A 27,561-nucleotide genomic window follows, 5' to 3' on the forward strand; every position below is an offset into this window, starting at 1 on the left:
CCCAATCCAACCCCACAAAATGGTCTAAAAGCTTGTATTTACAGCCTTCAGAGAACAGTAGGCTGTTTACTAAAAGAATTAGATAAGGCTTGACAAAGATGTAGGAAGGTGGGCATGCTGTGCCTTAGAAAACTTTTGCAATACAGAACCCAAAACATCGCTGTAGGCACTTTCAGTTAGAAAAGGGAGCGAGAAATTGCAAATAGGTTTGACAGAGCACTTTGGCTACTGCTGGATAGAGGACAAAATTACACAAGAATAACTGATCAGTGGCATGTCTGAGACACCCTTGAACAGCTAGTGCTTTTACTGGTGAGATCTGTGGGCCTATCTCAAAATAGATACTTTCTCCTTTTATCTCAGGCAGAAAACAATAACCCTTCAAACACGCTGCTGCTTCTCCTCCCACTTTCCTGTAGACGGGAAAGCTGCTCTTCTGGGTTTGATGAGGACAAGAAGCTTACGTGCTCACTAAGGCTGCCAGCACTTAGAGCAGAAGCCCAATTCTTCCCCCTTTGGAGAGCACTGTGATACTGCCACCAGGCAGACTTCCGTACCATTGGGTTCCAGACTGCTGAGAAAACCAGAACACAGTGGCATTGCTTGTAGGGCATCTATTGCAAAGGCCTTCCTCGATATGGAAAAGCATTACGGGGCTGAGGCACACCTCTTCTTTCATAACCGATTTGGTCAGACAGTCTGTCACATCCTGGGCTACAACCAAATGCCCAGAGATCAGTTCCTAATATGCTTCCTTTGCACTCTGAAGTTAAGCAATTCCTACACTTCTGCTTGCCCAAACATTGGGCTCTGGAGAGGACAGTCACAGTGGTGGTGATGGGGACTGCTACTATCAGCATTTTCAAATAGATACTCAAGCAAAGCTCTACTCCTTAGAGTACTTCCAGGGTAGGCTAGAAAGTTCCTCATGAGTAGGGAAAAAAAACCACCCCAAAAGTGACAGAAAAGGGGTAAAAATATTAATTATTACTTTTCTTGAGGAATAGCATCATAGCACCACCAAACTACTTGGAGTTGAGGGACCAGAACCTGCAGGCACAGAGGTTTCTCCAGCAATCCAGTACTGTGCTCAACTCTGATTTACGGTAAACTATAAAACACAAACACAGTTACAAAGTTCCCCACTGTGTCCATTTAAACACAGCCAAGCATAGGTGTGGATTTGTTTAAAGAAACAAGCCACAGGAGAGAAGGCACAGCAGGGCGAGCAGCTGCATGGCATGTTTAATTTCAGGGGAAGAACGCCTGACTTCTACATGCAGATCAACAAATAAATAAATAAAACCAAGTATATGTTCTGGCTTCTTTATTTAAGACCATTAATTACACCATTATGGGCATCTCTGTTAGGGGACTCTCACAAAGCTTCTTGTGAGACTGATCAGGAAGAGTGCCAAACCACAGCATGCGGGAACATGGTCCCTTTTTAGGTTGGGATGAAGGTTTGGTTTCAGCATTAGTCAGGGTTCAGGTCTTCACAGCATTTGACTGAAAAGCAGCTGTTAGAGCTAGGCCTATAATGAGGAGGAAGAGAAGCACGCTCAGCAGAACCGCATTCAGAAGAGTGGAATAAAGCACACAAGAATTAGCCCAGATCAAGTCAAAGTAAGTTTATTCATGTGAGATCAGTTTGGACATGATCAGATTGAAAACCTTTCTCCATCTGAGCACCTTGAGGAAATACACAGAACGAAAAATCCAGGACAACAACAAAACAATCCTGAAGTCATAAGCATGCCTCGCTAATTGAGGGTGGCCTCAAAGCACCACCGCACACTTACATGCGAGCTGCTGAGCAGCTTGTGTTTGCAGCACTCACAACTCATCTGACACTTCTCAAGAGGGGACAGAACTGTTTACAGGAAACCATTTGTTACAGGGGCCTGCCTCTCCCCCCTCCGACCCTGGCGATGTCCCTTTCCCAGCCCACCTTTCATCAGAAGCTTATCCAGCGCCCAGACAGCCAGCCAAAAAGCTCATCCCAGTTGGAATTTGAAACTACAGATGCTCAGACACTGTGGCTGGGGCGAACAGAGCCGCCATCAATTTTGGAACTAAATTTCAGGGAGTTTTGATTCTATTTGTACAGGGGCTAATGAGTAGCTTGGGATGTGAACACTAACCCCAGGGCATAAGTCTGAGAACAGGTTGATAGATTCTCAGTCTACTGTTCTAATTATACAGGCAAAAATTGAAATGGGAATGAGAAGAGACAAGAACAGGATTCAGGTCCCTCATGAGCTTAATGGCACCATTTTCCCAAGCACTGAAATTTTTTGAGGGTTAGCAAAAAATGCAAGAATCACCTCCACCAAGAAGGAAAGAGAGAGAGACTCTCAAAAAAAAAAAAGTATAAAATGGAGCAACTGAGTTTCACAGTAAGCAAAGCTGTGCACAAAGCCGTCACTGCAGAAGCAGCAATCCCTAAGCAACCGTTCCATACAGTAAAACCATAAGGCACTAATAATGTTCCACTCATTACAAACAACGTATGACTAAAAATTGACATTCATAAATTTAAAAAAAAAAATAAAATCACTGTACATTTTAAAAAGGCAACTTTTCCCATTTAAAAAGTTTCAAATTTTCAGCTCCAAGAATTTCCCTTGCTCCCCCATCCAGACATCACTGCCTAGTTAGATGGAGTATTTGATCAGAAGTTCTGCTGGTTAACACATACCTATTACAATGAAACATCTCAAGGCATAAGCAGAAAACAATTCATTGAGAAATTACTCGACAATCCCATTAACATCACCAACAAACGTTAGAGGTGTCAGTCAGTCACCCTGCTTACCGCAGTACTGCAAAATACTCAAATACCACCACGCTAAGTGCAGTCACATGTTTTTAGTGCTGACTCACATCTACCTCTCTCTTCAAGATACAACTCAAGCTTTAAAACCCTGGAGCTTGAGGTCCCCTACACAGCCATAGGCAGAGGAGCATGGGGGAAGACAGCAGCACTTGCTCACTGATGCAATTCCACGAGTACGCTTCAGTACCTGTCTGCAAGCCCATGTCCGAGAGCAGCCAGGTCCCTTAAATTCCTTTAATTCCACCCTGGTTCTCTTTGCTGGAGATGAGCAATTGCCCAATGAGTATGAAATCAGTGACACCAGATTCCTTCAGAGGGTCACCTGACAGTCCCATTTTGGTCAGTATTGATCAAATAACAAAGCAGTAGTGAAAGTATTTGTGTCCCATTACTGATCCCCAAAGCCATTCAAGGATCCTTTAGACACAAAGGATCTATTAAGGCTTAGTCTCAGAGATCACAGTAAAGTATTGCACACTATTTATCTGCTTAAATAGTTAAAAACTGAAATCTCATTTCCCAGAGATTAGTAATATTATTATTATTTAAAAAATGCTAAAAACAAATACGGAGGTAACTTCTCCACGTGAATCTACTGGAATATGTGACAGTTAAAAGCCAGAGATAGCAAAGGTCTGTCTGTGCAGAGATTTAGCAACAGCATTTTTTAAACAACTGGACAGCGCAAATTCCAAATAATTATTTTTGCTCTTTCTAAAAGCTAAAGTGATCGTAAAGTTAGACTACCCATGAAATGCACTGTATGATTTCCCTGGCACAACAGAGCATCAAAATTCATTGCAAGACAGCCTCTCCACTGTCAGTTTTAAACAGTTGACCTTTGGTCAGGACATCCAGAAATAAATAAGAAAGGGTATAGCAGTGAGACCACCCAACAGAAGACCCTAGTGTGACTGCTGACATGGAAGAGTCTGGTAGGCTGGGACAATCCACCAGTCCCGTGGATTGTCTAGCTTAAGTCAGCAGCTCCATGATGCAGGTGGTCTCAGGACGGGTATTTGGTACTTCACTATTGAGCTCACAAAAGCAGGTCAATCAAGTCTTGCAGAGCCATTTTGAATTAGTCCAAACCTGGAGGATGTAAGAAACAAGTCTCCCAGAGTTTTGATTAGTGTCCCAGCTGTCAGGTCCATACAACAGTCCTTCCAGAGGCAAGCAGAAGTCACTCAGCCAGCATTCGCAGGTGCCGCTCATGCAGAAGCAATTTGATCTCCCTCACTATTAATGGTGAAATGAACAGGATTGTTGAACTCGTCTGTGAAAAGAAGGATATCATCCAGGACAATCAGCATAGAGCAACCATAGCTGCAGCCCTCCTGCGCTCCAGTGTGCATTCAAGGCCTCCCCAGAAAGTTACAGGCTAAGAGAAGCGAAGACAAAGTGGCACAGCAGATAGGACTGAGCTTGCAGGAAAGCTCATATGATTTCAGCTGTCATGATCTTTTCTTCATAAAGAAGATGAGCTCTTCACCTCCTCAACAGCCTTCCTCTTGGCCACCTCTGCTGCTTACCAAAGTGGCCTTCTCCCTTGTCAGCACAGATGCAAAGACAATTCCTGGCACTTCCAGCAGGGAAGAACAGGTGAATTGTGCAGCATTCACCACTGTGGCAATGCTGAGGACATCAGGGCCTGAATGGTCTTTTCCCCCAGTGGTATATCAGGGCAAGGCATTTTCATTTTAGTTTAAAGATCCTCATCACTCCTTCCACTAATCTTCAAGGGCTAACAAACAAGAAGCTTAACTTCAGCTCCCTGAAAATATTAGGAACTACATATAATGGAGATGAAGGAGGAAAAAGTCCTGCCTTGGAAGTCAGTCAGGTGGTATGAGCTTTAGGAAATGCATACAGGTATTTTAAGGCAAGTATTTTTGTGCCTCTGCCACAATCTCAGTTCCTGTTGGCCAACATGACTTTACAGGATCCAAAATGAACCCAGTTGATTTAGACACCCTGAGACAAAGGTACACCACAGACCACTTTGAGAATGGCATCCGAGTTCACAGCTGCTGCAGAAACAGATTGCATGTCTAAGTCACTATTTTCAGGTTCTCACAAAAACTTTCTATTGCAAATTGAACTTTGACAGAGAGTTTTAAAAAAGGAGATTTCTTACCATTAGAATAAAGAAATAGAAAACCCACATCCATCCCAGGTTCTCCTGGATCAAAGACACTAGATACTAAAAAGAAAGGGGGAAAAAAAATTATTCAAACTGGGAAGATAAGCATGACTTTCAGGCATTACTCTTTCATTTTCTAGAATTTGTGGGCTGTTAACACTCCATACAGAGCTGATCACAAAACCTTCCAGAGCTGATTTTTTCCTGTCAGAAGAGATGACTCAAGACAGCAGCCTTTCTGTATAAAACCCACAGTCTCAGCAAAGTGGAGATATCATCCTGAAGCTTTACAGTAACTCATAGCAGCATAAAGACAGAACTGAACTACAGTTTCAAAGGGTGACAAATTGACTCCGCTGAATACAAGGTTTTTGCACAGAACACTGGGACATAAGTGGATGTAAGTACTCTCAGAAGAACTAAAAGCTCTAGAATGGCTTATAAATTACACAAGATGCATTTTCAAGAGCCGTGCAACCACTAACTACTTAACCCTTCTTCGTAGGCAAGACACTTCAGACTACAGTCTGTTCTGAACTGCATCCTAGTTCAACAGGACTACACAGGCTACAAAAGAAAATGTATTCCCTACTAGCAGATTTATATTCAGATGCTGTACAAGGGCCTCCCTTCCTCACTACTGGCTATATTAGCACAAAACAGGATCTGAATTTCTAACATGTTCATTGTGCATTTGCTGTTATTCATACACCCCCGGAATGACATCATGGTTGTCTCTGTTGAAATAAATCCAATGTTAGAATGGAAGGCAGGTGGAATTTTTCAGAACTAAAGACCCAATTTTTATGATGACGTAAGTTTGAATGGTATGTGTGGGGGAAGACAGAAACACTGTACACAATGCAAGAACAACATTGAGTGTAACAGTGCTCTTTAAGATGTCCACAAAGCACTTGTAATTTTCCATGTGTAATGGAGCTAAGTGGCATCTTTCCTATGAAATAGAGACTGAACGATTGTATTTATCAGGCAATCAATGGCAAGTACAAACCCAAATCCCTTTCCAGAAAAGAAACTTGTGTGCTTTGCCTGAGTCCTTGGTATTTTACCAGTGCTAGAGGATGCCTGGAATAGAACTGGCTCCAATCTTTCTACTAAATCCTGCCCTCCCCAAAGCACCACTGTGTTCTTCCACATAGTTAACGCTTGTATTTGAGAAGAAAGAATGTCCCCCGTGGGCACACTGTCAGCTTCCTTTTCTGCAACAGTCTAGTCTTCAGACCTCTGGCAGCATACTGTAAGGACTATTGAAGGAAGTGGTGCTGGATTTACAAGGTGTAAAAGACATCCATAGATAAAAAGGGGAACCACAAATAAGAGCAAATTTTAAATTACTTTGTAAACACCGTAACATTGATAATAGGTACTCTAATTTTACTCAGTTATACCAGTAAATTTTTTCTGTAAGCAAAGGTTTTGCTATTACCTTTGAACAAAAAACCCCAAACAAACTTCAAAATATTTTATTTTCACTCTTTGTGTGTGACCTTTACTTGCTTTTTGGAGTACAAGATATGAAAGTCTCTAAAATTAATTTGAATTATGAAAGTGCCGTAACATTAGCACTATGAAAACTTAGTTTAGTTCTTAATTGAATTGCTTCCAAGGGAAGCTTAACACACACATGTTCCCTTGGTTGTTTCTTAAATAAATAAATAATTTTTAAAAACCCAAAAAACCAAGAACCAACAACCCTCTCTTTCTTTCTCTATGCAACTTTGGATTGAGGAATGAGCTAACATCTCTAACCACAACAGACTCTTTGCCTCCTTCCCCAGATCTCGATTTTCCTTTGGTAGCCTCACCTGGCCCACTGCAGCACCAATACTGCCAGTTCCATCCACAATTCCCGTGACTGTTGCCAGAGCCTCGCTGCTGCCTTTCACCAGATCCTGGCGCCCCAGGTCAGCAGAAATTGCAGAACTGATCATGTTAGAGGGGCCTCCGATGAAAAATCCTGGAAGTGCAAAGAAAACAGTCTTGGTGCAAAATAAGCACGAGGATAGATTCTCAACAGAACATCTTCAAAACACGGATTTTCTACCATGCAAAGCTCAGAAAAAGGATTAAGTCTAGGGACAGTGATCACAGACTAATTGTAGGTAGAAGTGTACCCTCACAGCTGAAGCATCCAGTCATGGCACACCTTGTGTACCTGGAGTACGCACACAGATATTGCCAACACGCACATTTTCATCCAACAGCAAAAACAAGGTAATTAGCTGTGGCACACTCTGCAAGAAGAGTGAGGACACACTAAACTGAATGTAGAAATCTACTTTTGAAGAGCATGCATACACAAACCCTCAACATGAAGCAGATTTAGACACATTTCTACTTTGGAGTAGTATACCCCCATGCTACTGCCTCAGTCTCCAGGGATTGGTGAAGGAGATGGAAGGGGGCAAAAAATGCAACAGGACAGAGTTCTGAAGTAGGAATGTTTGAAAAGAAAGCTCTATTCATACAGGCTAATCTTAATTCCATAACACAGCATAGTATGTCTTGTAGCACACAAAGCTTGTGACCTCTCACAGTACACAGGGCATTTGGGGTTCTGACAAACACTCCCAAATTTGAGCTGCAGCTCATGACTTTGCTGTATATACACTTCCTCAGTTACCAGATCACTGCTAGGTTATTTTAGCATAAATCTGTCTTCATCATACTGAGCCAAGGCAGACCCCTTTAGTTCCAAGCCATTATTCTATACAGTCTATATTCTATACCTCCCTCTGTAAGGCAGTTTTCCTACAGCTGTATTCCAAAAGTAACAGAAATCGGGCCCCAGCTTTTACTCTTTCTGCAAAACCAGCAGAGATGGCAGCACACACAAATGCATTGCCACCACCTGAGGCTGGTGTTACTGACTTTTCTGCCATGTATATATAAGTCTACTAGCATAACAGTGGCATTTGATAAGATACCTGTAATTGCCATGATCACAGCATTGATAGGCTTGCTGTTTGGAGAACCTGCAAGAGAAAGACCAGATGAGTGTAAATAAAACAAGTGAACTTGAGAAAGCCACTTATTTAGGATCAGAAAGGAGCACGCAAACATCCAGTTTGAACTGCCTGCTCGATTAGCTACATAGTGACAACAATAACTTCTACTTGACTAGAGACTTCTACAGAGATTAGTCTTACTGCAAAGGCATTTAGAGACTAAAGACCCAGAAGTTTCCGGGCAGCAGTTTACAGTAGAAAAGTCACCTTTGCCGTTAAAATTTTGTGCCCTATTTCAATATCAGATTTGCCTGGCTCTGGGTTCCAGCCCTTGCTATGTCTCTTTCTAGGACACAGAGCTTCCATTTACCCTCCTTGAAAGTCCATTTGAATAGTAAGAGAATCCTCCCTCTGTCTGTCTGGGGAAGTTAGACCCAACTCAATCTCTCCCACCATAAAGTATTCAGCACTTGAATCACCCTTCCACTGGTTCTGAATTTCCCAAAACCTTTTTTAAAATACAGAGATTATATCTGGAGGTAATAATCCAGCAACTGCCTAAACAATGCTGCACAATAAAGTAAAAAACGCAAAACCCCATATCCTCACCCCTCCTTACAAAGCCATGCTTGGGTATCTGCTGGTCCTGCCTGCCTTTCCAGCAGGCAGTACACGCAGCTGGTTTTCCACTACAGTCTCTCAGTGTTTTTCAGACACTGTTTTCCCCGGTATCTTGCTTCCAGGCGTCACCTGAATTCCTTACTCACTGCTTCAACGTAGGGTCCACACATGGTCAAGTTACCACGCGTAAGGCAAGTTGCAGCCCTCTTCACATTTTCTCAGGCCATTATTACTCTTATGTACAACACACTATGAGCGTGAAAAGGTTTCCTGGTTTGGCTGATGGAAATTTAATTATCACACTGCAGTAACTTTCTATCACCTATCTGAGCTTCCTGTATCTGGCAGGACAGAGCTAAGCACAAGACACTTGGACCTGTTACCTAGAACAAACTTTAAACTTTGTCAGCAATAATTTTATTTTTGCTTCCAATTCACTTTTCAATGTAATGAGTTACCACAAGAGCCTACAAAACTCCACCAAACCCAATCCTTGCTATTTAATGATTATACCTTATTGACCTTACTTTGAGACCGTCAGAATAAGACAGCATGCTTCTGAAAGGCACACTTTACTGTTCGTGTCCAGCTCTGGCAGTTATTTCTGTCCACAGATCTCAAAGTGCTCCATAAAAGCCGGTCTGTATCGCCACCCCATTTTGGAGGAAGGCACAGAGAAGTGAAATGACATCCCAGTGAGTTAAAGCACTCTGGTACCACGGAACACCATGTCTGAAGACACAAAACTGTTACCCTTAGAAGAGCTTCACCGATGTTTCATGGAAATGAGGTCTGCCTGTCTCCTCCTACTCAGTTTTACTGACAGACTCCTTTCAATAACCGATCACCAAGAACTATATCTATTATAAAAGAGGCAGAAACTCTTCAATTTCACCACTTCCAGAAGTGTAAGTGATGAAGTCTAAGAGCTTCTGCCTCTTTGTGGTGTATATATACTCCAGCACAGATCTGTCCCCAGATTCTCTTTCCTCTTACTATAGGAATGCACCCGAGATTTACTGCTCTGCCAGTTGTGGTGCTGACACAATGACAATGCCAAAAATCTCACTGACACTGGAGAAGGATCAGTACCATAACTCACCGGTACAGGGAAATCCAACCACTCAGCTAATTCTTTTCCACCTCATTAACCAGAGAACAGATTTCTTTCTGTGCAGTGCCACACTTCAGGTGAAATAGACCAAAAGGCACCATCCTGATCCAGAAGCAGTTTCAAGACCAGAAAACATAATTAGAACAGGCTGTGCTCTGGTTCTCTCTAAGTACCACCAAATGAACCTCTTATCACTGCACAGTAAAAGCATACTTACGGCTGTATCCAAAAAGAGAGCCTACAGCAAAGAGCAGGCTAACTGCTAGCACTGGGGCTCTCTTCTGCAGCACATCAGAAATCAAGCCCTGGATAGTCCCACCTGCAAAAAAATAAATCATTGTCAGGCTCAGGATGCTAACACCTTGAACAAAACTCATTTCACTGAGTGCAGTGGCCTCTTGCCTTCTGATCAATATGCATTCTGTCTAAAATCCTGAAAGCTAAGTCTCCTGCCCTTACTGCCCCAGACACAGAGACAACAGTAAACTTAAGCGGCTCAGATAGAGCAGGGAAAACTACTCATACTGCTTTCCCAGAAATTTATTACTTCTTTTTTTCTGGCATGCCTAGCCAATGCTCCTGCTTTCCTTTTCCTTCCCCTATAGGGCCATCACAGCTCTGGGATCACCACATCTCTGGATGTAAGCAAGCTTAATATTGTGACTGGTTTCTTTAACAGGAAGTGCAGGAAAAAGCAGTTCTTTTTCACAAGGAAAGAATTAGCACACAGGGGCCTCACATTCCCTGCTGTCTCACCTACTTAGGGGAGGTGCAACTAATTGCAACAAATGCCAATAGCTGATAAAAATCACCTTATGTGTCATTGCTGCCTCTGTGGGAACTGCTCTCCTGGTAAAAAATAGAAAGTTGAGAGCGCCTAACATAGAAAAGGCCACAGAGGCAAAAAACCTGACCCTGAACAGACCAAAACAAGGATGTCTATTCTAGAAAAGCTAACTAGACAAGGTAATAAAGCGAGAAACTGAGCAGAGGAGAGTGGAAGCCTAAACACATATACGATATGTTCTTTTGTGGAGGAACAGGGTCGGATTTTGCAGCCAGCAAAAACAAGTGCAATTGCATTTTATTTGTGAACATAACACAGTTGTGCTTGCTCTGCTGAGACCTACGCTGAGTCTGTTCTTAAAAATACAGGACAGAAGGGACAGCACAGAACCCAGTAGTCCAGACCTAAAGTATCCCTCAAGGGTACCTGTCAGAAAGGAAGTAGCAAGCAGCAGGGACACCATTTTGTACACGTCACTTTTCAAGAAGTCCTAGTGAGTAAAGAAAAATGCCCACGGGGGGTAATGTCCAAGAATACACTAGTGCCCTTTCGATTATATGTAAACTCTTTAGGGGGCTCACATACTCTATGTTGTAGAAAAAAACAAGCCAAGCTGCCACATACATAGCTAGACTTTTTATATATTCAGCAAATAGCTAGATCCCACTGAACATGACTGCTCTGAGCTGCATTCACTGTCTTTCATTTTCAAATGCTAGCAGGGCAACTGCAGGAAGATGTCATTCACTTGCTCACTCACCTATGATTCCTCCCACATCATACCAGATCGAGAGCTGGTCAGCTTCTGCTTCTTTCCATCCAAAGTTATTGCTGAGGTAGAAGGGCAGCCAGAAGAAGAATGAGTAATTCACCAGTTTCAAGCAGGCATACGCCAAAGAGTACTGCAACAAAGAGAGGGCCAGCAAGCAGTTAACACTTGAGAAATGCAAACAGCATTTCTGCTTCTTCCCATAAAGCTCTGTATCCAGCTAAAGCTTTCAGGGGGAAGTGCTTCTGCATTTCATGTAAGAAGGCAGCATTATGAAAGCTTAATGCTGAACATCAAAGGGAACCCAGGACTACAAAGATCACTGTCAAGGTTATTTTCTTTTCACTGAATGCAATGGGTTAAACCTCTTTCAGTGTAATCTTGAGAGGAAATGACACCAGGCTTCAAAAAATGAAGGAAATGTAATTCACCTTCTGAAGAGAAGGGAGCCAACCACAAGACATGAAACAAGCCTGAGATTTAGTCATCTGTGCATCATGCTGAGGAAAAGCTCCTCTGTGCTATCTTTTGCTGCTCGGAAGGCTCACCAGAAGAGAAAGCTTCATTCATAATCCCCAGGCAGGTATTCCAGGACAGAAGATGAAAGGTTTGGCCAAAGCTAAGCACACGCTTCCAAACCCATCAGCTGAGACAACCTCCTGCTTTTGGCTGCTGGGCTCAAGTTCTCCTTAGCTAGGCAGGAGATCTCCTTCTTTAGAGCTTTCATGTATGGCAAAGGTTTGTTCTCTGGGATTGCTGGCCCAGCATGCAGAGGGACGAGGCACACTATTTCAGTAAAGGCCTTCTGATGAACACTGACATGGCAGTTCAAGGAAGCCAGTTATGAAGAGGTAAAAAAGGATGAAGGTGGAAAAACCAACCTTTTAGAATCACAGCTTTTGAGACTGTATGAATATGTACACACTTGTCTTAATTTCAAAAAGAAGATCTTTTTATATATTAAACTCCACAAAATCTTCTCTTCTGAATTTATATTAATAGACACATCCTTTTTAGCTGTATTATTAATGCTTTTTCACTCTTACAGGACACAAAATAATCTCCACCATACATGTAAGACACAGGGATGTTTGGTAGAGTTCTCCTGCCTCTGGGTGTGAAAAGTGCACTGTACAAAGCATATTTATTACAACATGTTTTGAAACTGTCTACTAGATTGTCTGACTGATTAAACATTGCATTTCTAGAGACTCAGGGGAAAAATGTCTGTGCTAAAACTCTTCCACCATATCACTCAGCAGGAGAAGAGAGGAACTACAGAAAAAATATGTCAAATAAAGTCTTTGTAGAATCTTGACAAGGCTTTGGAGGTTCTCTCAGTATTTGGTCTCTCACTGATCTGACATAATGTCCTGGTTTGGCTGGGCACTGATCTGACATCAGATAAAACTCACAGACTCAGAGGAGTTCACATTGCTGGGTTAACACAAGGAACATGTCCTCAAAATCCCAAGTACAGAAACAGCAACATCAGTTGTATAGCACCTCCTTATGCTCTGGCCAATGAAAGTCACACATCAACTGAGGCAGCCTCCACCACTAAGAAATTTTGCCTAAAGGTTCTTCGTACATCAGCCCATTCTCAGCACCCCCAAAACTGAGCCACGGTTTATATGGCATTTAGCCATATTAGGAAAGAACTCAAGATGGGTATGCTTTCTTTTGCCATCCCTCAACTGGGGTCTTAACAACAGAACTGTGGTTGTCCAGCACTCTAAACATTGACAATCCACCCATCCCTTCCAGATTTTGTGTTAATCACAACAACCAACTGCTTTACTCATTAAGGGTATCTGACAATACTGTTCATTCAGTAGTTCTGCTTCATGATCAAATCCAGACAGTTCACACTGTATTACTGAGCCAGCCACCCTGCCCCCTTTCTTGTACTGGTTCTAGTATTCAGGGGGCACACGGCCCTCTGACACAGAAAGTTAACACTGTTTTTTAATGGCAGGTTAATTTTTCAGCTGAACCAAATCCATGAATTGGGCAATACTGCTGATGCAGAAATACGAGTTCTCACACAAGGGACAGGATGAGGATATGTGGAAACTGCATCACCAGGCCTTGTTTCCAGTTTATAAAAAACAGCCTACTTTGTCACATGTTACATCATGCTGATTAAGGCTTTTCAGGCCAGCTTTCTGCTTTAAGGCAAATAAAAAAACCCAAACCCCAATATCAGTGTCACAGAGTTCTGTGTGATGCTCAGCTAGCAGTGAGAATCCCATTCCTCAGGGCAGTGTAGCTACCTTACCAAGAAAGCATCCTACAGCCACCTTTGCTCATGGCCTCCCTTCTAAATTCAGCAGCAAAAAGGGCAGGATCTCTGCTGCCCTTAGCTGGCTCGTTGCATGCACTAAATGAAACAGGAGTCCGATGGGAAGAGCAATATGCAACACATACCTGGACAGTATTATAATCCATATGCACAAGGATAACAGTCCCAACCCCAAGGTCTTAACAGCATAAGAAGTCAGATGTCAACAACTACAACACATGGTCAACATATTAACAATGATGCCAACAAATGCTGACAACACGCAAAGTCAGCTTTATGTTTAATAACACAAGTCAGATCTCACTCAAGAATCTGTGTCCTCACCAGTATTACACCCGGAAGGCAACAAGCCTGGGAAAAGCCAATGGCCTTTGGCTGGTTGTCAGTGTCAGTTGCTTGAATAGAGTAATTCTGGTCATCATCATCTGCGTCATCACTGCCCATTAAAGGTTCGTTGGCATCTTCCTCCACACTGCCGTCTTCATCTGCTCCAAGCTCAGGGAGGCCTAAGATTTACAAGGGATATGCAACAGGAAAAACGGACCACAGCCTGTTCACCCTCTCCCCACTCTAAAGCTATGCTCGCTTCTTTTAAGCAATTCTCCCTTCTAGCAATTCCCTTGCTCTCCCATACCTCCTTCTTTCTTTGGCTTAGAAACTCTTCTACATGGTGTTCTGCAGTGTCGCCAGTTTCTACACTTTGTCTTCTAGCACTCTTGAAAGTATTCTGGCTGATCCTGGTGTCGGCTTTGTCTGTTCTGAGCGTCTGGCCATTAGTTGGAAGACACAATAAATTAGTGCATTAGCCCCCTTATTTAGTGGTTGGGATCCTCGGACCTGGCTCCTGGGTACAACTTCCCTTGACCGTGGAGGCTGAGCATACCAGCAACTACTCAGACAGCTGCTGCCTCTTATTGCCTCCACTGGAACGGAAACCCCAGGAACTGCACTGCGCTTTCTGGGTTGCTGAGTGCTCTTATGAGCACTCTTTATGGTAGCCTTAGTGCTACCAATTTTATAGCTTTTGCAGGCACCTGGGAAACCTCCTCCATGGCCCTGTCAAAGCCCAGAAGTTCTTTTGTTTTCCTGTTACACTTTGGCTTGCCTACCATCTTCTCAGAGAAGGACCATATCCAACCTGAGAGCTATTTAACCAGCTGTAGGAGACCTGCAGACGAAAAAGTACTTTCCCTTCCCACTGCACATTTACAGCTTGCCATAGTTTTCTCCTACAATAGCTAGTTATCAGTTTGCCTACCGTTTCTCTGAAAAAATACTGATTTTCCAGGTAAAGAAAAACTGATAATTAGGCACATCCTAATGGAGATGTTAGAGCCAGACTGTTTTATTTTGCTTTTTAAAATATCCAGACCTTATACACATGATGCACTGTGGCATTTAGCATGATCTTGGCGATTAAAGCATCTGCTCCATTAAATACACTAAAGTGCAACACCACTTTATAAGAGCCCTGAGGATAACTGCTGTCAGAACGAGCAGTACTTTTACTACTACATGGAAAGCTGCAGATCTGCTTTCCATGAAGGGACTGAAATGCTACAGCCCTCTTCTACTTACCCACTTCCTTCGGTGATGTCAGGAGCCCAAAGAAGACAATGACTCCTCCAGCAAACTGTACTGAGGCAGTGACTAAGAAAGCATACTGAAGACAAATAAATAAAAGATTATTTTTTAGAACACTTTCAGCCACATAGGCTTCCCTGACTACTGAGGGTTTCTTTACCCTCTGACAAGGTTGGAATATAAACGCAGCTACAACAACCCAGACTACATCCATAAAACCTGGAAACAAGTGATCTCCATCTCCTGAACAGACTTGGTGCTATCTAGGCTGAAAGACCACATTGAAACAGCTGTTTCAGCGTAATGAGGTGACAGCGGTGAGGAAGGACCTCACCCAACACAACCACAGATCCAGCTATATTGGAAGGGACTGCTCAAAGAAGGGTCAAACACCACATTCAGACCAGGTTGCTCACGGTTTTGTTCAATCAGGTCTTGAAATCCTCTAAAGACAGATCCTCCAGGCTCTGGCCCCTTGTCCCAATGCTTAACTAAATTCAAAGTGAAATAGTTTTCCAAACATCCAGTCGGAACCGTCCCTGCTTCACTTTATACCCACTGCTTTTTAGCTCTCTCACCATGCAACCCAGGAAAGAGTCTGGCTCTGATTTCTCAGCAATCTTCTCACAGGCTTTGGAAGGATGCTATTTGGTACCCTAAGCCTCTTCATCTCCAGAGTGACAGGCTCAGCTCTGTTAGCCCATCCTCATAGATCACGTGCTGCAAGATGTGCTGGTTCAATTAAATTCCCTGTATTCAATTGCCTGCCTGCCGCATTACAGCAATGTAGCACATGCCTGGCCTCTTCCCAGTTATAGAAGCTATGCCTCCACGCCTGTCAGAACCTCACCACTATTCAGCAGCAGTGACTTCAGTTAAGTGAGAACCTGTGACGGATGCCTCTGAAGAGCACTTTAAGCCACCGAAATCAGAAAAGGGTAGGCTGTGACACTAGGGCTCTTCAATAACATCAGTCCCATTTACAGGTAAGTCTAAGGCTCACTTCTTCCAACTTGGAAAGGTCAGGAAAAGAATACCCTTTCTATTCTGCGTACTGCTTGCTACCACAGAATTCAGGAAGATGAAACCGGACACTGAGCCTGTTATCTCTCAGAGACAGGATAAGAAACTAGTCTCTCATAACCCAATCAGACATGCAGCCCTAGCTAGAAGCCAGACAGCAATACCTACCTCATAGCCGTATTTGAGAACACAGGAGGCAAGGAACGCCCCAAGGATATTTCCCACAGATGCACAGGCACTCCAGAGTCCAAACACAAAACCTCTCCTGCAGAAGGGGAAGAAAGTTTGAAAAAGGCAATGTGGGGAGAGGTGACATTAGGAGCAAAACAAAGCTGTAACATTTGAGTGAACTTTAACTTATGAATAAAGTTACAGCATTCTCCCAGTCCACTTCAAAGAGACTCAAAGGTCACTTAAAACAAAACACAGAATAACTTGGGGATACCAAATAGATAAGCAAGGAATGTTCTATCCTGAAACACCTGTGTTACAGCAGAGGTGAGCTGGCAACAACAGTGTTACAAGCTATGGCTAGAGCTCATCTGCAATATCCCAAAATGACAGAGTTGAAACTACAGTGAGTCAGTTTCCATTCCATCTCTTCAGTGGTAAGTAGACAGAAACAGGTTTTCCAGTGGCATGACAATTCTAATTCAGCCACTCTGCACTACAAGACTTTTGAAGTTTGAACTTGTGCCTTTAACACACACAACTGTGTTCACACCAAGCTGTTCTGTGGTTCCAGAAAAAAAAGATGATAATAGTAACAAGTAAGACATATTTCCTCCCACATAACTTCATAGCTTTAATTCTGACCTAACAGTTGGCCTTTTTGGTTTGAGACTTTCAGCTCAATCTGCTACTCAGCAGATAAGTGAGTCACTGAAGAAAAGTCAACTTACCCAGCTTTTCCAAACCAATTGCCCATGACAGCAACCACACAAGGCCAACCAGTGGACTGCAGCAAGCCATTCACAACCCACAGACAGCAGTAGAACCACTTGTTGTAGAAATGCAACCATTCTGTGAGTGTGCCAAAGAAGAATACCTGGGGGAGGGGGCGGGGGGAGGAGGGAAAAAAACAAACAGAGAAGAAACCCTGAGGCTACTGCTGAAAGCCAGGCAGGGGTGGGTTCCTAAAAAAGAAATAACGTTTAGGGAGATGGCCCCCCGCAGGGGCCAGGCCAGAGGCAAGCCTGGCATTGTTTAAGAAACAGCTCAGAGCTAACAGCACCCTCTGCTGAGCCACCACAGCACTGACTCCAGAGCCCAAAAAACTCCAGAGACTATGTGCTGTCATGGCACTTCCACTCCAAAGGACTTTTATCTTCGTAAACAGCACAGTCATAACAGGAGAGAAGAAAGAGACAAATACTTTTACTAACAACACTAAAAATACAGTAGCCTCTTGATCTGCTATTGTACTGACATCCGAATCCACAAGGCTCTATGCAAACACAAAACCCTCAGCAGTCATTTATCTTGGCAAAATTTAACATAAATAGTCCAGCCAGGTCTCAAATTACTAAGAGCCCTAACCCAAACTAGCCAAAATAAACACACTTTGTAGCACACTGCGCTTGATGCATGTTTGTGGTCATACGTTTGCAGAACGCAATAGGCCATAGTGGGGTTTGTAGCCGCTGGCTAAATCAAAAGCAGTCCACACATTTTACCACTAGTTTAATAACCAGAAAACCACAATGAGATAAGACTGATTTACACTTATCTGCAGCGGCTTGAACCTGAAGAACCCTTTTGTTTTAGGGGGACATTCTTCTTCTTTTGACACATGCCCTCCCAGCAATTACAAAATATGTAAATGAATGCTTAGTATTGTTAGTGTGTCCCTTGAAGAGAGCAAAGATTGCGTTTGGAAGCAAAAGCCTTGATGACAACATATGTGGGCTGGGAGAACAGTTACAATACAAAATAGTCCCAAAAAGACCAACGACACCAATCTTGTACAAAAGCTGTTCATCAAGTCTCTAGACAGTGCCTCAAACTTAGGAATTTCCTTCTGACACAGTATCCATAAATAGATATTTCAGGAAGAGGTGAGTCATCTAGCACAGCTCTATGCTTTAGACAATGCCATAAGTGCATCCAGGACAAATTTTTTACACACAGACTTTGAGACTACTGAAGTACAGCTACAGCTTATGGGCAGATTCACACAGAAACAGAGTCTCTTCTCCCCTATCCAAAAACCCTAAGATGGATTTCTAAATCACACTAGTATGTTCCGACTTACCACCAGAGCAGAGGAACACATGCCAAAAGACAAAACCCAGCGTAAATTCAGGCGATCCCCAACTATGCCACTGACAAAGAGACCCTAAAAACAAAACACAGCATTAAATAAAGCCAGAAGATTTGCATCTGTTATCTGCAAGAACTAAAATTATGTAGAAGGGTCAAGCTGATCCAAATGTTGTTGTTATACCAACTTAAAGTTTGATTCTAATCACTTCTTCCGCCACCAAAGAAACCCTGCTCATAGTTGTTGATTAAATTTCTTATTTTTAAAAAATTCAGCTGAGAACTCTTGGAGAGATAGAACTAGCCCTCCCAACCACTGGTGATAGGGGTGTCAGAAATTCTGAAGTGATAGTATTTCTCTTCCATTTGTTAACAAGCATCTTCACATGGGGGACAGGCATGGGCAGAACTAACAGAAACTGAAGGAAAAAGATCTGCTCCTGAACTAAACTTTTTAACTGCATTAGTGCTAAGCAAGTGCAAGAAGAAGATCCTGTTCATCCCCTCCAAATGTGGGTGTGATCATCCCAATAAGATTCAACCAAAGCTTAGCAGCTTTGCGTTAGCTTTACTCACCACAGCATAAGAAAACAAAAAGATAGTGTCCAATGTCCCCAAGAAGAGAGTTGCTTCTTCTGCATTTGGAAATAAATGGCTGCTGTTCCAGAGCTACAGAGAGAAAATTTTAACAGGTAAAGTGGGAGAGGCATAGCTCATTCTGCTCTTTTTCGATGGAAACCCCAACTCCAAAGCAGAACAGCATCTGGCTCCAGCAACCTCCCATTCCTCCAACACTTTAATTGTCAAATCAAGAACAATTCTGGCATTATCTAGTGCAGAAGGTGTCCGCTGCTACTTAATTTCACTTCTAAAGGGCAAGCTAGCAAACCAGAAGTGAGAAATGCTCGTTCCACCTGGATCAAGACAAATGACTGGCAAAACAAACTCTACTTCTAACAAGCATGCAACTGTTAGACAGCTTCTTACATAGAAACACTGATGAGCATCTTAATGAATAATACAATAAAGGTATATTGTTTTATGTGCAGTGTCTCTTCTGTACTGATCTTGCTGTCTTCACTAAATGAATAATTCCCTTAAAGTATTTGTGGCAGCAACTGTAATAAGAAGTGACAGACCACAAACAGAAAAGAAAGAACACAAAAGGAACAAGGGGAAGAAATAGACTGGTTGGAAACTATTTACAATGAACTCCAGTCACTAGTGTTGTTATTTTTTGTGCTTACCCTGAGTTTCATTTTACTTTCAATATGATCAAAAAAAGGGAAAAAGACCCAATTGTCCCCAAACTAAGATTAGTGACATCAGCAGAAAATAGCAAGCTTTGAGGATGACTTGAAGAATGAATAAAGTTAATCAGGACAAAGTTTTTTCCCTCCCTGCCATGCCCCCATTAGAAAACAAACAAATAAACCCAATCCAAACCTGACCTATGGATGCACCGAACTCAAATATCATCAGGTTTAATTTGATTCTACCTCTCCAGGAGAACACTCTGTACAGACAACACTAATTACACATGCACTTAATTTAAAAGATGTAACATTGGTAAGGCCTATCAACACAGCTTCTGCTTAAGTCTCATGTGTCAAGAAAACTAATAAATCCCTTGAAAAATACTTTTTGCCACTTGAGGCCACCAATACCTGCTTAGACCAGTAGCTTTCAACTTTTAACCAGAGATCCCTGGAGGTCCACAAGCTATTAACAGTCTTAGAAAGATAAGAGAATCAAATCTTTCGTCATTAGGCTTAAATTCATTAAACCACCTCTGCAGAACTCACAAATCTTTAAAGGCTGAAAAGTATACATCTAAGCTGTCCTTCTAATAATATCATACTAGGGCCTACTCACAAAACAATCGCAAAACATTTTGTTATACTTTATTTTTTATACTTAAAAAAATATTTTTAAAGAACAACCATAGTTAAAAAACATATACCAAAGTTCAAAACTGATAGCACATGACTCCTCCATTCATGTCCTTAATTTGTTCTATCAATTTCCCCAAACACACTTTACCATTAGCTGACATAACCTAAATTGATACCAAAAGGACCATTTTGACCATTTTTCTTGATCAGACACATACACCTCAACATCCAGCAAACACTAAATAATCTATATAAAAAAAGAAATCAAAATAGCTTCCAAAATATACTAGTTGTTTCAATGTCAGTTAAGGAACTAAATATAAACACCTTGTAATTCATTTCAGCATCCCTGAGATGCTCACTCCATTTTTGCCATACTATAAAATCCTGAACACATTACAGGCCCAATTTACTGTTTTCACTTATCACAAAAAGTCAGCATTTATCATCCCTCAGTCAAACATTCAAACAACCAATGATTTCTAATGCAGACAACACGCAAGCAACTGACTTGGAACTCCCTGCTCTAATAGATGTCCCAGCCTGCAACCAAGCAATGTAAGATTTCTTCCACTTCTCAAAAGCATCACGTCAAGCCACTGCTAAAAACAAGCATGCCCCTGAAAGGACTATGCGTAGGAGCCAGGAGGTAGTTCTTGCATTCCCATTTGTGAGGTGCAAGCAGTATCCAACTTCCTTTTCTGCAAGCAAGCACTGCCAAAACTCCCACTGCTTTCACTGAAGTTAGGATTTTACATACAAGGGGTACTGGATATTCAGCATTTTTGGAAATCAGACCTTTTAAATGCAAGATAAAACGTCATTCTTCAGTATCAATTTAGGCTAAGCAGCTAGCACTTTCAGATAGCTTTCCTCTCTCCTGCTTTGGCTATGCTTTTAACAGGGTGGCAGCAGCACTGCCACAGAGAAAGCCACAGCCAGGGTTTTACAGAGATCCCTGTAAGCCCGTTAACTACTCTCATTTATTGCCTCTGACACTTCAGAGGTAGGGTCCCACTTTCCCCTCCTCCCCTACCTCCGTGCTGCTGGCTACTACAGAGAATCTCCTGGGGTCCCCGTTTCCACTGGAACACTGTAACTTCTTGAGAAGTTTCTCTCTGGGGACCACTAGGGAAGACTTCACCATCACCTGATGACCCAGAAAACCACAATTCAGACACCTGAACTTCCTGCTCACATTCTGAGAAGTGTCCCTGATGGACACTTAAAGGGGCCTCTTCAGCACCACAATTTCAGCATACTGGAAGTTACCCATCTTTCTTTGCACTTGCCTATCCCTTGTGTCCTTACCTCATATGGCTGGAGCTCAGGGGCCGTGCTGTTTAAGCAGGAGGGAGTCCATTGGCTGGAAATGCTGACTTTGACATTACTGAATGTCTTTCTGGAAGCATGGAGCAGGGAATAACTGCCAGAAAACACACAAGCACAGGTTGGCCAAATCTTCTCTGGAGGTCAGGTGGGAAAGGGTGGGACTCAAAATACAGATACATGCTGTCTAAGCAGGCAGCACAGCAGAGGACTGGTAGTTTCAGAGATAGTAGTCAGCAGCAGAACCCCCAAATTATGGGTAGACACACTGATTTTAGTGGGGAGTTGTGAAACAGGGTCTTGACTGGAAATGACTTCCTCTTTTATTTTCAAAAGAGGAGGTGACTATGCAACAACAATTAGGTACCTCAGGGAAAAAAAACAACAAAGAGAAAAGAGAAGATACACTCATCTGGCTAACCACTATTACAAGTGCTCTTCCACAGACAGATTAGGTATCAGTGGCAGTATTGCTGTGAAGATCAAAGGACATCAGCGAGGCAAAGTTTGTAAGGGGAGGCAGCATGGCATTTCAGATGTTGTCAGCTGGTGTAACAGACAAGCTTCCAACAAACAAATCTAGTAGACCTTCAGATCTGAAGCAGTGACCTCGCTGTTCTAGAGGCCTGTCCACCTTCTGCAAACAGCACTTTCAGAGAGAAGAGGATCCCCGAAGCAACGACGTGGCTCAGAGGAATTTTGGTTTTATTATCCACAGGGCGGTTTACACAGCACCGGGCCTGCGGGCTGCAGATGGAGTTCAACTCTCCTCAAGGGGGAAAAGGATTCTTGCTCATGAGTTGGCGAGCCTCATCGAGAGGGCTTTAAACTAGATTCAAAGGGGGAAGGGGATGAAACCAGGCTGCCTAGAGATGAGCCTAGGGGTGGCAGGCCGATGTCAGGGGCGAAATCGATAGCCCAGCTCAAGTGCATCTACTCCAATGCACTCAGCATGCGCAGCAAACAGGAGGAGCTGGCAGCCGTTGTGCAGCAGGACAGCTATGATGCAGCTGCCATCACAGAAACATGGTGGGACAATTCGCATGACTGGAGTGCTGCAATGGATGGCTATAAGCTCTTCAGGAGGGATAGGCAAGGAAGGAGAGGCGGTGGAGTGGCTCTGTATGTTAGGGAATGCTTTGATTGTATAGAGCTCAACGATTGTGACGACAAGGTCGAGTGCTTATGGGTAAGGACGAGGGGGAAGGCAAACAAGGCAGATATCCTGCTGGGTGTCTATTATAGACCACCCAACTAGGACGAAGAGGTGGACGAAGCGTTCTACAAGCGACTGGCAGAAGCCTCGCAATCGCAAGCCCTTGTTCTTGTGGGGGACTTCAACTTACCGGACGTCTGCTGGAAGTATAACACAGCCGAGAGGAAACAGTCCCGGAGGTTCCTGGAGTGTGTGGAAGATAACTTCCCGACACAACTGGTAAATGAGCCTACCAGGGGAGGTGCCCTGCTTGACCTGCTGTTTACACACAGAGAAGGACTGGTGGGAGAAGTGAAGGTCAGAGGCCGTCTTGGGCTTAGCGACCATGAAATGATAGAATTCCCAATTCTTGGTGAAGTAAGGAGGGGGGTCAGCAAAACCACTACCATGGAATTCCGGAGGACAGACTTCGGCCTGTTCAGGACACTGATTGAGAGGGTCCCTTGAGAGACGGTCCTGAAGGGCAAAGGGATCCAGGAAGGCTGGACCTTCTTCAAGAAAAAAAATCTTAAAGGCACAGGAGCAGGCAGTCCCCATGTGCCATAAGAAGAGCCGGCGGGCAAGACGACTGGCCCGGCTGAACAGGGAGCTTTTGCTGGGACTCAAGAAAAAAAGGATAGTTTATCACTTTTGGAAGAAGGGGCAGGCAACTGAAGAAGAGTACAAGGATCTCATTAGGTCATGCAGAGAGAAAATTAGAAAGGCAAAAGCCCAGCTAGAGCTCAATCTGGCCACGGTCGTAAGGGATAACAAAAAATGCTTCTATAAATACATTAACAACAAAAAGAGAGCCAAGGAGAATCTCCATCCTTTACAGGATGTGGGGGGGAACATTGTCACCAAGGATGAGGAGAAGGCTGAGGTACTTAATGCCTTCTTTGCCTCAGTCTTTAATAGCCAGATCAGGTACCCTCAGGGTATTCAGCTTGCTGAGCTGGAAGACAAGGACGGAGAGCAAAATAAACTCCCCATGATCCAGGAGGAAGCAGTAAATGACCTGCTATGCCACCTGGACACTCACAAGTCTACGGGGCCTGATGGTATCCACCCAAGGGTGCTGAGGGAGCTGGCGGAGGAGCTTGCCAAGACACTCTCCATCATCTATCAACAGTCCTGGTTAACGGGGGAGGTCCCGGACAACTGGAGGCTTGCCAATGTGACACCCATCTACAAGAAGGGCCAGAAGGAGGATCCGGGGAACTACAGGCCTGTCAGCCTGACCTCGGTGCCGGGGAAGATTATGGAGAGGTTCATCTTGAGGGTGCTCACAGGGCACGTGCAGGACAACCAAGGGATCAGGCCCAGCCAGCACGGGTTCATGAAAGGCAGGTCCTGCTTGACCAACCTGATCTCCTTCTATGACCAGGTGACCCGCCTAGTGGGTGAGGGAAAGGCTGTGGATGTTGTCTACCTGGACTTCAGTAAAGCCTTCGACACTGTCCCCCACAGTATCCTCCTGGAGAAGCTGGCGACTCGTGGCTTAGACAGGTGCACTCTTCGCTGGGTAAAAAACTGGCTGGACGGCCGAGGCCAGAGAGTTGTGGTGAATGGAGTGAAATCCAGTTGGCGGCCGGTCACAAGTGGAGTCCCCCAGGGCTCAGTTTTGGGGCCGGTCTTGTTTAATATATTTATCAATGATCTGGATGAGGGGATTGAGTGCACCCTCAGCAAGTTTGCAGATGACACCAAGTTGGGAGGGAGTGTTGATCTGCTTGACGGTAGGAAGGCTCTGCGGAGGGATCTGGACAGGCTGGATCAATGGGCCCAGGCCAATTGTATGAGGTTCAACAAGGCCAAGTGCCGGGTCCTGTACTTTGGCCACAACAACCCCATGCAACACTACAGGCTTGGGGACAAGTGGCTGGAAAGCTGCCCCGCTGAAAAGGACCTGGGGGTGTTGATTGACAGCCGGCTGAATATGAGCCAGCAGTGTGCCCAGGTGGCCAAGAAGGCCAACGGCATCCTGGCTTGTATCAGAAATAGTGTGGCCAGCAGGAGCAGGGAGGTGATCGTGTCCCTGTACTTGGCACCGGTGAGGCCGCACCTCAACTACTGTGTTCAGTTTTGGGCCCCTCACTACAAGAAGGACATTGAGGTGCTGGAGCGTGTCCAGAGAAGGGCGACGAAGCTGGTGAGGGGTCTGGAGCACAAGTCTTATGAGGAGCGGCTGAGGGAACTGGGGTTGTTCAGCCTGGAGAAGAGGAGGCTGAGGGGAGACTTTATCGCTCTCTACAATTACCTGAAAGGAGGTTGCAGAGAGGTGGGTGTTGGTCTCTTCCCCCAAGTGACTAGCAACAGGACAAGAGGAAATGGCCTCAAGTTGTGCCAGGGGAGGTTCAGGCTGGATATTAGGAAAAATTTCTTTACTGAGAGAGTGGTGAAACACTGGAACAGGCTGCCGAGGGAGGTGGTGGAGTCACCATCACTGGAGGTGTTCAAGGAACGTGTGGACGAGGCATTGTGGGACATGGTTTAATGGGCATGGTGGTGTTAGTTGATGGTTGGACTTGATGATCTTACAGGTCTTTTCCAACCTTAGTGATTCTGTGACAGCATGTTCCGTCAGTCAGAACAGACAGAGTTCTGAGCATCAGGATTTGCCTCCTTCCTCATTTCAGCTAGTTCCTCCCCACGCCCACCCAGATTCACCCTTCTGCAACAGACTGCTGCCGGCGTGGCACAATCAGCCTCACCTCTGGTGCGAGCCCTGTTTGTGACTGGATTCCCCAGGAGCATAGCACACTTAGCTCCACTACTGCATGACTCCCAGACCAGTTGGTAATTAGCTTTTAATTTTGTTTTCAAGGCTCACAGCCAAAGGTTAAAACTACTTCCCTACCTTCTTTGGACGTGCCCTCACCTCCCCAAATTCAGCAAGAAGAACGCTTCTCCGTGCAGAGACACAGTCAACCTACCTGAAGAAGGTCAGCAGGAACACAACAATATGATGGTGGGTACAATGGGACACAAGGCCTCTGTTTGCAGGCTGCCTCCGTAAGCTTCCAGGCAAAGCCATGCTGCTGGCAGCCCTACCCCTGCTCCTGCCCTTGGCCACAAAGGCTGGATGGTACTCAGGTCATTTTTCTTCTCACTTAAACAGAAGGAAGGGAAAAAAAAAAACAAAACATATTTGAATTAAAACACGTGTATAAAGTACAGTTGTGTTTCCCAAACAGCTGGTATTTAGCAGGAACAACTCTATGCCATTCCTTCCCAATTTGTTTCACATCACTACCCATCTCATCACCTGAATGTTCCTTGACACCTTCTACGCCCCGAAATGTCTTTTTACTCCCATTTACCCAGTACCCCCATGGTTACCCTCCAACCCGCTTCTTTTTTGTTTCCCTCCTAGCAGATGCCTCTTCAGTACCCATAACCAAAGGAGTTCTCCCAGGATCTACTGACTTCCAGTGTTCCCATGTTAAAAAACATGCTGCACCTTTTACATACATGGTGCACTACAGAGTGGTCATAAATAAACTAACTTTCCACTGCTACCTGGCTGACTACAGACTGGTGAATAACTCAAGAGAGCAGCATTTGGTTACTGGTGGGGAATGGTTTTGGATGTAACTGCCTCTTTAAAATGTTGAAAGAATATACCCAAGAGTGGACTTACACAGCTGGAAAAAGGGAAAAAAAAAATGAAGCGCTGTGAGGACAATGCTGAAATCCAACAGCTAGACTCCCTGCCTGTTCATTCTCAAGCCAAACATTATAGCTCCATCTGTCACTAACTCCTTAGTACAGCATGCGGCAAGTCAGACTTTCCTGTCCCTACCTTTAGGGCATGGGTGACATCTGCCTAAACTTCTAGATACCAGATATTATCAGTAATGAGGAAAGGCTATGATAGACACACAGTTTCTTAGTGCTGGCTCACGCCACACTACTCCACACTCCCTTAGCTGTGCTGGTGTGGCTGAGGGGCTGTTTCTGCAAACCGAGTCCGGGGAACTATCCCACTGGGCAGCGAGGTGGTGAATCTCTCTCCACGCCTCCCTTTTGTTTCCTTGGCAGAGACCTTTTCAGCCAGATTTCCCTGCCACAGCTCACAAAGCAGCTACACAAACACTTGCATCTGTGCAACAGAGAAAGCAGTGCAGAGAAAGATACGCTGTATACTGACATTGCTGCTGAAGGCAGAACTTGATTCTGTTCATGCTAGTTGGCTTAAGACAGCTAGACAAATCGGTGGGAGCTGTGCCTTCAAGAGACATTCAAACACCACACACATTCTGAATGCTGAGGAGAGTCAAAATAACCCACCACCCATTCCCCCAAAGACTCAGAGCTGAAACAAGACAGAACATAATGCCTTTGCGTTCCTTCATATCCACAAGTGCTTTTTGTAACAATCTGTAAATCTGACAGAAAACTTTCCAAGTTCAGCTTCATAACCTAATTTGGGAGAAATTAGAAGCCATTGCCCAGACTCCCTCTTATCCAAATTTCTGCTGCTAAAAAGCCTGTATTTCACACAGATTTCTGCCTTTCCTTCTAATAACTTTTAAAGGTTTCATCAAGACAACTTTCACTATAAGAAGTCTTCTCTTCCTGTTCTCTCAATAATGATGCATGCCTGAGCGACAAGCAGATGCCAGCTACTACTGGATACATTAACCATCATGAAAACCAAGGCCACATCTGACCTCCAAAACAGAGTATGGCATGGAGATCCTCTGAGCAACAGGGACCGAGC

At 44.0% G+C, this 27,561-nt stretch overlaps 1 protein-coding gene across 1 annotated transcript; it reads right to left on the reverse strand.

Moving 5' to 3' along the window:
• Positions 1-1,606: 1,606 nt before the first annotated feature.
• Positions 1,607-25,872, reverse strand: SLC37A3 (solute carrier family 37 member 3). Its single transcript, XM_059816239.1, has 14 exons — positions 25,772-25,872; positions 21,623-21,737; positions 18,993-19,085; positions 18,409-18,492; positions 17,057-17,202; positions 16,323-16,419; positions 15,126-15,210; positions 13,872-14,053; positions 11,234-11,375; positions 9,904-10,005; positions 7,931-7,978; positions 6,809-6,960; positions 4,977-5,042; positions 1,607-4,115 (listed from the first exon to the last, which is right to left on the reverse strand). The coding sequence occupies exons 1-14, from the start codon at positions 25,870-25,872 to the stop codon at positions 4,023-4,025; spliced, it is 1,506 nt and encodes a 501-aa protein (XP_059672222.1). The 3' UTR covers positions 1,607-4,022.
• Between the last annotated feature and the right edge of the window lie 1,689 nt (positions 25,873-27,561).

Source organism: Gavia stellata, chromosome 4 (assembly GCF_030936135.1).
Source record: "Gavia stellata isolate bGavSte3 chromosome 4, bGavSte3.hap2, whole genome shotgun sequence".
NCBI lineage: Eukaryota > Metazoa > Chordata > Aves > Gaviiformes > Gaviidae > Gavia > Gavia stellata.